At 46.8% G+C, this 11,887-nt stretch overlaps 1 protein-coding gene across 1 annotated transcript; it reads left to right on the top strand.

Moving 5' to 3' along the window:
- Positions 1-9,066: 9,066 nt before the first annotated feature.
- Positions 9,067-11,502, top strand: LOC119086962. The gene is made up of 2 exons (XM_037201082.1): positions 9,067-10,308; positions 11,346-11,502. The coding sequence occupies exon 1, from the start codon at positions 9,145-9,147 to the stop codon at positions 10,159-10,161; it is 1,017 nt and encodes a 338-aa protein (XP_037056977.1). The 5' UTR covers positions 9,067-9,144; the 3' UTR covers positions 10,162-10,308; positions 11,346-11,502.
- Positions 11,503-11,887: the final 385 nt, after the last annotated feature.

Genomic DNA, 11,887 nt, shown 5'->3' with positions numbered 1-11,887 from the left:
GTCTGTTGGTCTTGCATGTCCATAACTTTCAACCTCACAGACTCTCAGATGTCAATTTTTCCTGCTATCTCTCAGCTCTCTCCTCCAGGGAAGAATGATCTCAGTGATGAGGACTTTAAAACAGGATAGTCACAGAAAATACATGTGAAGGCTGAGATGCTGGCATGTGACAGCATGGATTTGTAAGACACCAATGATGGCAACTGTCTGTTGACTGGCTACATGGTGCCACCATGTGGCCATATTTTGTACCTCAAAAATGGGTCATCTTTAAAATTACTCCTCCAGTTTATTTATTTATTTATTTATTTATTTTTAAAATTGGAGTGATTCACATTATCTTTCCAAACTGCGTTTAGTGAGGCTTTAGTAATGGTATTTAGCATTCATAATTTGTCCTGTTAAGATCATGGACACAGTAGGAGAGTAGAACTGACTAATCAGCAGAAAAGCTATCCCAACACCCTTGACTTCCGCAGATGCACCTCTTCCTTCCTTCCCACCTGTGCTGGGATGCCAGCAGGCCCAGTGAGGTAGTTACATGAATCAGTTGCTCCCCGACTCTGTGCTAAGTATCTATAGCATATGCATTTGTTTGTCCGTTCAGCAGTTAATCAGGTTCGTCCTGTTACGTGGCAGGCACTCATGCTAAAGATACGAGCAAGCAGGAGGTTCTTGCCTTTGTTGAATCGACTGGCCACGGCTAACACTTCCAATGAGATACATCCCTCATGGGCTCATGTATTTGAACACTTGGTCACCAGTTGGGATGCTGCTTGGGGGACACTTTAGGAAGTGGAGCCTTGCTGGAGAAAGCATGTCACTGGAGGCAGGCTTTGAGAGCTGATAGCCTCAACCTATTTCTGACTCACTCGGGGTTTCTTGTTTGTGTTGAAGATGTGATCTCTTAGCTGCTTCCTTCTGCTGCTTGCTGCCACGCCTACCCTGCCACTATGGAGCTGTAAGACAAAGCAAACTCTTTATTTCCTAAGCTGCATCTGCTCATGGTGTTTTACCATGGCAACAAAATAAATGATACACCAAACCACTGCCATGCAGTCATAACGTCTATCTTAATTTGCATATTGAGAAAATGAAGTAGGTAGAGGCCAGCACACTTTCCCTCATCTCGGGACTCCAGGGTTTATGGCTTAGAGATGCTTATGCCACCAGTGGTTCCCAGCTGAGGACATCTCTTGGGGGATGGGTCATATAAGCAGAAGGACCACATGTGAAATACATTGCAAGATGTGTTTTAAAGTTGTTGTGAGCTAAATCTGTCTCTGGGTTCTCTGGTCTAGTCCAAAGGTCTAGTCACCTGTCTTTGTGCCATACCAAGCCACCTTAAAAGTATATGGCTCTGGAACAAGTCTTTCATTTGTGACAGCAAACCACATCTATTCATTCTCTCTTGAAGTGTCTTGGTGATTCCCAGTAATTCGTGTGCCTGTTTAAATACAGGTTTTATTATTTAAGATGTCTGTCATTGGAAAAAGACTGTCACTCACAGATCCTAAGGAGGGGAACATGTGACTTGGGAAGGGAGTACAAGGAGGATCTCCAGGGCTAGTCAGAAGGCAGTGGGATAATGTGTGTAAGAGCTGTTAGTTATTATGGTCTCCATAGGAAGGGAAGGGTGAGATAGAGTAAGCAGGCTTGGGATTGGCCAGTTTGGATGATTTTAAGTAGGTCCTTGGGTGCTGGGCTATCCCTACTTGTCTGATTGCTGGTGCTAGGGTACTAGAGTGCTTAGATCGGGGGATAGTGGTCCAGAGGATGAGAGCCTGATAGATGAGGGAGGCTGCTGTAGGATTAGTTTATTTATATTTGTCCTTTTATTTTTCTCCCCTGGTGCTAGGGATAGAGTCCACAAATTTTCTCTTGAGTGGATTGTTCATTATCTCTATGCATTAGCTAGCCCTGGGAGAGCCAGTCCATCTAGGGTTAATAAGGCCTTAGACAGTGTCTTAGCTACTGTTCTATTGCTTTGAGGAGACACCATAACCAAAGAAACTTACAGAAAAAAAATCATTTAGTTTATAGTTTCAGAGGGGTTGTCCATGATCATCATATTGAGGAGCGTGGTGGCAGGCAGCAGGCATTGTCCTGGAGAAGTAGCTGAGAGCTCATATCTGATCCACAAATTTCAGGCAGAGAGAGAGAGAGAGAGAGAGAGAGAGAGAGAGAGAGAGAGAGAGAGAGAGAGAGAGAGACTGAACCTGGCACAGGCTTTTAAAACCTCAAAGCCCACCTCAGGTGACACATCTCCTCTAACATGGCCACACCTACTCCAGCAAGGCCATACCTCCTAGTTCTGCCCAAACAGTTCCACTAATTGGTGACCAAGCATTCAAACATATGAGCCTTTTGGGGGTATTCTCATTCAAACCACCACATTAAAAGGAAATGATTTTCCTTTGTCTACAGTGGTGTACTACCTGCAAGATATGCTAGGGCAATGGTGGCACAATGCTTGTGGGAGCAACCAATCAATAACTGATCTGACTCAAGGCCCACTTCACAAGATGGAACCCATACCTGACACTGCCTGGGTGACCAGGAACCTGAGACTAGATAGCCTAGGGACCTAGGGCAAAATGAAAAAATAGTAGTAAAAAAATGACTCCTAATGATATTCTGCTATACTCATAGATCCTTGCTCAGCCATCATCAGAGAAGCTTCCTCCTGCAGCAGATGGGAACAAAAACAGAGACTCAAGCCAGACAATATAAGAGAGTGAAAGACCCTGAAACACTCAGCCCCAAATGGGATATATCTATCAAAATCCTCTCCTCAGAGCTCAGGAGACCCCTCGGAAGAGGAGGCTGTGGGAGCCCGTTCTCGGGTTCCTCGTGACTTTACCCAGCAGGTCCGAATAGAGGATGATCAGGACCATGGGCCTGAGTGCAGGTGTCTGAGATCATCTGCACTTGGCTGTGCTGGGGGAGGAGGTCTTTTGCTCCACCCCTTGGCGTCTCTATAAAAAACCCTGGGGCAGAGACAGTCAGGGCCTGTTGGAAAAGGTTCCAGGCCCTCTCGAGGCTATCCTTTATTTTATCTCCGCAAGATTCTCCGCAATAAATCTTTCTATCTAATGTTTCCTGCTGCTCGCACTCAAGAAAACTCTGGGGAGCTGTGGGGGTGGTGGCTAAATGCCCCACAGGAGGCAGAAAGAATGTAAGAGCTGGAAGGGCTGGAGGACACTGAGACAGCAAGGCCCTCTAAATTAACAAGAGCAAAGCTCATATGAACTCACAGAGACTGAGGCAGCATGCACAGGGCCTGCACGGGTCTGCACCAAGTCCTCTGAGCGTGTATTATGGCTCCCAGTTCATGTTTTTATGGGATTGTTGAGCATGTGAACAAAGGGTCTCTGACTCTTGCACCCTCTTTGGGGCTCTTCTTCTGCTGGTCTGTCCTGTCTGACTTTAATGTGATAGCTTTTGTTTTATCTTGTTATGTTCTTGTTGTGTTCTTAATAAAATGAATGAGCTGGATGGTGGTGGCCCACACCTTTAATCCCAGCACTCAGGAGGCAGAGGCAAGTGGATCTCTGTGAGTTTGAGGTCAGCCTAGACTACAGAGTGAGTTCCGGGACTGCCAGGGCTACACAGAGAAACACTGTCTTGAAAAACAAAACAAACAAACAAAACCCAAAACAAAACAAAAAAAGAATGAATGAATGTAAACCTAGCCACTAGGGTAAAAGTTAACAATAGAACTGCCATTTATACCTGCTGGGAGAGAGAAAAATAAATTACCAATGGAGTAATACTGTGTATATCCATCACTCCAGGACAGAACTCATATTCAGGAGTAGTGTGTGTGTGTGTGTGTGTGTGTGTGTGTGTGTGTGTGTGTGTGCGCGTGCGCGCGCGCTTTAATTTGGTTAGTTTTTTTTTTTCTTTTTTAGTGATATATTTTGTTATCCAAGTTTGGAATCTTGTTGTTGTATTGAATTTTTGATGTGTTTTTTGAGAAAGAACTTAAAGTTTGAGCGGTAAGAAGAAGAGGAGGATCTGGATAAATTTGGTGGAGGGAAGAGTATATAAAATATTTAAATTTGCCGGGTGATGGTGGCGCACTCCTTTAAGGAGGGGGGGCAGAGCCAGGCGGATCTCTGTGAGTTCGAGGCCAACCTGGGCTACAGAGTGAGTTCCAGGAAAGGCGCAAAGCTACACGGAGAAATTGTCTCAAAAAACCAGAAAAAAAATTAAATTTAAAAGTTATTTTAAATAATACTATATATATATATATATATATGAATATATGAACACACACACACACACAGACACAAATGGTTCCATTCACTATCACCCTTAGTGATCACTAGGAAAATTTTTACTTCCTGTTCCTGTGACCTTATGTTCTGCTGGCCTAGAAAGTTTGGTTCCTGAGAGGGGAGCCACTCCTTCCTGGAGATACAGCAAATATTCCATTGAACTGGAAGCTCAGACTTCCCCCTGGCTACTTTTGGGTTTATGATGCCCTTAAGCAACAAGCTAAGAAAGGAATAACTGTTAGGAGGGTTGACTGATCCAGATTACCAAGGGAAACATGGATTCCTTCCCCATAGCGGAGGTGAAGAAGATTATGTCTGGAATGCAGGAGATCCTTTCGGGCGGTTCTTGGTGTTGCCATGTCCTGTGATTAAAGTCAATGGGAAATTACAATAACTTAATCCATGCATTAATTGTTTCATTTGAGGTAGGAAGAAGACAACATTTTAAATCTGGGTCGCACCTTCCTGTGGTGATGTTTATAACTGGCATGGAAGAAAGAGGCTTTAACTTTCTACCTGCTTGGCCTCATCACAAGTTCCTGTTTCCTGCTGCTTGAGTCACCCCTTCACTGGCATTAGACCTGACTCTTTGGGATTTCAATGTATCCTGAAGACCAGCTGAGACATCCAGCCTTGTGGGCTGAACAACTGTTGGATTCCTGTACTTTCCGTCGGGAGACAGCCCTTGTTGGACTAGCTGGACCACAGCCTGTAAACCACTCTAATAAATCCACATATGTATGGATTTTAATTTTAATATATGGATTAATAAATTTCCCCTCTATGTTTTATTCCTCTAGAGAATCATGACTAATACAGATAGGAAAGGATCATGATAAAAAAATGATAAAGCTAATGTCTTGACTCAGGGAGTCCCAAGGGATTAGGGTGGTAAAGAGGCAAGAGACAGTGAAAAGCAGAGAAAGGAGATTTAATCTGTGTGGCACACTAGGAAGAGAAACAGACGAAGTCCATCTGCAGGACCCTGACAGGGCTTTAGGTTTCAACAGAGGAAGAGCTGGGGCAGGGAGTGAGGTGTGCTGTCTGGCTGATCATTATCTCAGGTCTGGTCCTGCAAGGTTCTCCAGAGAAATGTTTATTGTTTGAAGGGACAAGCTGGTTCCTATGAGATGACTGCTCCTGCTTGGGGGTGTTCTCATGATTGGGGTGATCTGTCTGTGGGCTTCTTCTGCTATCCAAGGGGCCTGAGGGGTTAGGACAATGACGTTTATGTGTCTGGTGCAGGACCCTGTGAAAGCTGATGGGAAGATAATTCAGTTGCTCTTATCTTTATTTTTGCCTCCAGCCATGAAGGGGGATGAGATTGATCAGACATCCTTTGCCTTTTAGACAGACATTCCTTGAGTTATTAACATGCTTATGCATAGGGTTAGCAGGTGACTGACCTGAAGTAAAGGAGACATGCAAAATAAGATGGATGCCAGGCTTTTATCCATCCTGCTTTGGTTACTCTGTGGGTCCAAGTGAAGAATCAATGCCTTTTAAAACTATTTTTATTTAGCCGTGTGTGATGGTGCACACCTTTAATCCCAGCACTGGGAAGACAAAGGCAGGTAGGTCCCAACCCACCCTCCCATTCCCTCCTGGGAGTTCGAGGACAGTCTGGTCTCTCTATATAGCGAGTTCCAAGACAAACAGTGCTACATAATAGAGAAACCCTGTCACAATTTTTTAAAGATAAAAAAACAACTGGTTTTAAGTTTAAAGTCATGGTTAATAAAGTGTCAACTTAAATACTTATTTTTTAAAGTTACCTATAGTAAAGTTCTCTGTGATGTATCCTAAATTTTGTCAAATGCCTAGATGCTTGTACCAGCTGCTATGATCAGCCTACATGATTATCTTCTCAGTCTCCCAGTTTCCTTCATGTTATAGTTTATATTCACTCCCTCCTTCAGCTCTAAGCCCTGAGGATCACTGATTCACTCTCCATCTTGGGAGTGTGCTTCTCTAAAAGAATAACTTATCTATGGGGTCGTGAGGTAAGTACATAACTTGTGGATGTAATTCATTGACCTAGCACAATGCTTTTTGAGATTCATCTGAGCTATCATATCTATTAATGACCAGATTTGTTTATTAAGAAAAAATTTTTATTCATTTTAAATACCAATTAAAGATCCCCCTTTTCCCTCTTCCCACCCCTCCAGCCTCTCTCTCCCAACCCACCCTCCCATTCCCTTCTACAAGAAGGTACAGCCTCCCATGGGGAGGTACACTTAGTAGAGGCAGGTCCAAGCCCCTCCCCCTACATCAAGGCTGTGCAAGGTATCCCATCATAGGTAGTAGGCTCCAAAAAGCCTGCTCATGCACCAGGGATGGATTCTGATCCTATTGCCAGGGGGCCCCTGTAGTTGGAAGTTATCCTGTGTCCTGCCTGGTCCCATAGCCACTCAGACCCAAGTAAACGCACAGAGACTTATATTATTTACAAACTGTATAGTCTATGGCAGGCCTCTTGCTAGCTAGCTCTTACATCTTAAATTAACCCATAACTATTAATCTGTGTATCACCACATGTTCCATGGCTTTACCTGTGCCCTATTACATGTTGCTCCTTGGGTGGCTGGCTCTGTCTCTCTCCCATCTCCTTTCTTCTTCCTGTCTATCTGCTTGTATTTCCTGCTTGCCTCTAAACTGCCTTGCCATAGGCCAACACAGTTTTATTTATCGACCAGTCAGAGCAACACATATTCACAGCGTACAGAAAGATATCCCTCAGCAGGCCCCTTAAGCAGATCAAGCTACACAACTGTCTTGCTATGCAGAGGGCCTAGTCCAGTCCCATGCAGGCTCCACAGCTGTTGATTTAAATTTCACGAGTTCCCACTGATGACCAGATTTTGATGTAGAAATCGTTTACGAGTTCCCACTAATGACCAGATTTTGATGTAGAAATCGTTTAACTTTAAACTTTAAAATGATAGAAGCTTTTTTTGAACATTTCAAGGGAGGGTGTGTGGTGATATCTTGTGGACTCCAATAAAGCTTACCTGGGGAATCAGAGGACAGAACCTGTCACTAAATAGACATAGAGGTCAGGCAGTGGTAGCACTCACCTTTAATCCTATCACTTGGGAGGCAGAGATCCAGCTGGATCTCTGTGAGTTCAAGGCCACACTGGGCTACATGAGAGAAACAGAACCAGGCAGTGGTGACACATGCCTTTAATCCCAGGAAGTAATATGGCAAGACACAGAAAGGTATATAAGGCCCGAGGAAACAGGAACTTGCTCTCTTGAGGCTGAGGATTTCTAGAGGTAAGCCCGTGACTGGCTGTTCTGTTTCTCTGATCTTTCAGCTTTGACCTTAATATCTGGCTCTGATTCCCCCCGCCTCTGGTTTTGGTGCCTGTCCTGGATTCGCTCTGTAGACCAGGCTGGCCTCGAATTTACAGAGATCCACCTGGCTCTGCCTCCCGAGTGCTGGGATTAATGGCGTTTGCCAGCCCGGCTTGTTATAAGACCTTTTAAGATTCGTACTACACCTGCCTCACAGTATCTGGATGGCACCAGTAAGCTCTGGTTCTGAGCAGTTGTCCCTTCCTCCATTTGGGGGAGGGGAGGATGCCGCCACCTCCAGGGGACGCTTTTGAGCTCAGAGTCCAGCAGCCCCATAGTTCTCTGGCTGGGGCAACTCAGTGTCACAGGGTTCCAACAGTGCAGGGCGGGGCTGTCTACTGGCCTCCAGACTAGAGAGCAGGTAGTCCCAGTGTCACTTTTATCGGCAACAGGGGGTCCTAGCGCGCGCCCTTCCCTCGCGTGGCCTTTGCTCGTGCCCTTTCTTCGCTCACACGTTCCAGTGCCGCGTCATAGGCAACACGTTCCACAGTGCGTGCCTTACTGTGAGCTCCTTCGGCAGTAAGGGAAGCGTCTCTGAACCGTTGACTCCATTTGAAGGCGTCGATCGTGCAGAGCTGTCCGGCTGGGCCGGGTTCGCCCTCGCCGTCCGTCCCTGACTGTGCCCACTGGGGACCTACAGAAGAGGCCCCCGCCACCGGTCCACCATATTCCCCGGTCTCCCTGGGTTAATTCCATGGACGAGTGTCTGAACATGGCTGACAGCAGCCCGTCTTTAGAAGATGATGAGGCTTTAGCGGATTCCCAGGAGCACCTTGGGCACGTGGCGGTTGTCCACACGAAGCGATATGCAGTGGAGAAGGCTTGGGACTTACTCATGGGAGTCTTTTCCTCAATGTTCTTGTGTGGCCGGTATGACTCAGTGCCGACTCTGTCGGCTTCCAGGATGCCCCGAAGCTCAATGATTCTGAAGGTGGTCTCTACTAAGGGCAGAGCCACGCTCAGTTTTGTTCTGGTGCAGCCCGTCCTGATTATATGGTCTTTCCTCACTGGCTACCTGTCGACTCAATCTAGGAAGGAGATACAGATTAGTGCTCTCCAAGAGAGCAGCCAAAGCAAAAGCAAAAGAATGCGAGCAAAGAAAAAGAAAGAGCTCATTACCTTGGGAAAAGGTGAAGGATCTGCCAAGCAGAAGAAAGACTCCCCGGTCACCAAGAGGCCTTCTGGTCAGGGAAAGGACTCAGATGGTGATGTGAGTGCCCCATCTGCATTTGGACGTCTGATTGTCAACAATGTGCTCTCTTCTTTTATACCCAGGCCGGGTCCTTTGGGTAGGGATATCTATTTCAAGAACTTAGCAAAGAGCTGTCTTAAAAAATCCCAGGTAGCCTTCAAGAGCTCATACAAACGAAATGCCATTGCCAGCTCCTACAGTTCCACTCTAGCACAGTGGCCACCGGAGAGAATTTATGCACGTAATACCCGAGCTGCTGTCCCTGGCACTACTTTAGGCACGGCTACAGGTGCTGCTGCACAGGCACATGCTACCGGAGGTGCTGCCCCTGGTGCTGCTTTATGCGCTGCTGCGGGTGCTATCCAAGGCGCTGCTCCTGGCGCCGTTTCATGGGCTGCCACAGGCGATGCTGCACATGCTACCCGAGGTGCTGCCCCAGATGCTGCTGCAGGTGCTACTAGAGCTGCTGCTGCAGGTGCTACCCAAGGTGCTGCTGCTCCTGGCGCCGTTTCATGGGCTGCCGCAGGCGATGCTGCACATGCTACCCGAGGTGCTGCCCCAGATGCTGCTGCAGGTGCTACTAGAGGTGCTGCTGCAGGTGCTACCCAAGGTGCTGCTGCTCCTGGCGCCGTTTCATGGGCTGCCACAGGCGATGCTGCACATGCTACCCAAGGTGCGGCCCCAGATGCTGCTGCAGGTGCTACTAGAGCTGCTGCTGCAGGTGCTACCCAAGGTGCTGCTGCTCCTGGCGCCGTTTCATGGGCTGCCACAGGCGATGCTGCACGTGCAACTGGAGGCGCTGTCCCAGATGCTGCTACAGGTGCTGTCCCAGGTGCTGATTCAGGTGCTGCCCCAGTTGCTGATTCAGGTGCTGCTGCAGATGCTGCTCCAGGTGGTGCTTCAGGTGCTGCTGCAGATGCTGCTCCAGGTGGTGCTTCAGGTGCTGCTGCAGATGCTGCTCCAGGTGGTGCTTCAGGTGCTGCCCCAGGCGGTGCTTCAGGGGCTGCTGCAGATGCTCTGCCGCTCCCCAGCCCAGCCTCATCCCGGTCAAAGCGGGCTGCAAAGAAAGGCAGAGAGAAAGGCCGCTCAGCTTCAGGTGACCCTATGCCAGGTGCTGCGCCGCCACTCCCCAGCTCCACCTCATCGCAGTCGAAGGGGGCTCCAAAGAAAGGCAGCGAGAAAGGTCCTGAAGCTTCAAGTAACTCGAAAAAAAAGGAAAAGAAAAAGAGGAAGGCCAAGAAAGCAGCTATCACAGATGATCCTCAAGTCAAGCAAGAAGACCCAAGGAACGGCCTCCCTGCGCCTGATATCCCAAAGCCTGTGAGGCGCAAGATCCCTCTGTTGCTGCCTCATAGAAGAGACGCCCCACTGATTTTGCCCTCACCTCTAGAACCATGCTTTCGAATCACGGCAGAAGACTTTGACTTAGAGAAGAAAACTGCTATGCAGTGGATCAACAGGGTCTTGAGGGGTATGTGGAAGGCTGTGTAGTCAGCAATACCACCTAGCTTTCACTGTGTCTGCTGCAGGGACTTCCTACAACACCTCTCCTCCCAGTCCCAACACTCACTCAGAGCAGAGAGAGCTCTAGGAAGATGCAGATTCCTAGGCCTGGTATCCTTCTCATAATCTAATGATTGCCTCTATGAGTCATTTTTTTCCCCCTGGTTCTCCCTAAGCCCCACTTTGATTTGTCTGATTATAAAGAAACAAATAGATTTCCTGGACCATAGAGGGTCTGTCCCTCAAGTACCTGACTGCTTGGCCTTTGCTAGGAGTTTAGTATCTTTGTTCTTGAGGCAGCTCAGGAAACCCACCTTGCCTATGGGAACTTAATGGACCCACCAAGATTGCTGACTCTGCCCAGAGACACAGTGTTTTAGTCTCACTCACTTTGTGCTGGAAGTCAAAGTTGGATAACTGGAGGATGTTGATCTAACCCAGTGGATCCTGGAACATAAAAGGGGCACTTTGCATTGGTTTTCCTCTAGGTGAGAATAGACAGGGTTCTGTTGTTGGAGGCTACTGCTGATGGAGTTGCCTGTTTCTGCCCCCTTCCTTGCTTATTTGGGCAACACACACACACACACACACACACACACACACACACACACACACACAAAAGTGAGTTGTCTGTCCTCACAAAGCTCACATACACAAGCCAAGATGGTCTGGAACAGTGGTTCTCAGCCTTCCCAATGCTGCAATCCTTTAAAGCAGTTCCTCATGTTGTGGTGACCCCCAACCAAAAAATTATTTTCATTGCTACTTCATAACTGTAATTTTGTTACTGTTATGAGTAGTAATGTAAATACCTGATATTTCTGATAGTCTTAGGTGACTCCCATGAAAGGGTTGTTTGACCCCCAGAGGGACCTTGACCTACAGGTTGAGGACCACTGGCCTAGATTAATCACTCATATGACCTCTATGATATCAAACACATTGTAGTTATTAACTCCCCTTCATTTCTCTTCACATACTTACTCTTATTTGCATCTTTTACAGATGATGGAGCCAAGGCCCGATGTAATTAAATGACCCGAGGATGACTGCATGCCACTGGATATATAATACTGATCTCCAAGCCTTAGTGACCAGTTTCTGTACTCTGTATAAGTGTAATATCACATTCTATGTAGAGCCATTTTGATACTTAATAAGATTGTTACCCAGAATGCTTGCTGTAGCATCTGATTTACACTCACGTGTGTGATACATGGTACCTCTTAATATGATTATGCGTTCCTTCTACTGGTCACAGTTATGACCCACATGTCCCCTTGGAAGCAAGTCTTCCCAAGTTCCCTTGCCCATTCAGAGGATGGCCATTGTTGCTGAGGGTTCTGACCCAGGATATTCTTTGATCCTTCATTCCTCAGGATACTACAGTGGTACCAATTTCTATTCAGAGCCTTGGGGAAGGTTGGTCTTTCTTCTCGGAACCACCTTGTCTTATTTATTTATTTATTTTTACTTCTATTGCTGTGATAAAATACCCTGACAAAAAAGCAACATAAGGGAGGAAGGGCTTATTTGGCATACAACTC

The sequence above is a fragment of the Peromyscus leucopus genome, chromosome 8b (genome assembly GCF_004664715.2).
Source record: "Peromyscus leucopus breed LL Stock chromosome 8b, UCI_PerLeu_2.1, whole genome shotgun sequence".
Lineage (NCBI taxonomy): Eukaryota > Metazoa > Chordata > Mammalia > Rodentia > Cricetidae > Peromyscus > Peromyscus leucopus.
This window is presented reverse-complemented; position numbering and strand designations above follow the sequence as displayed.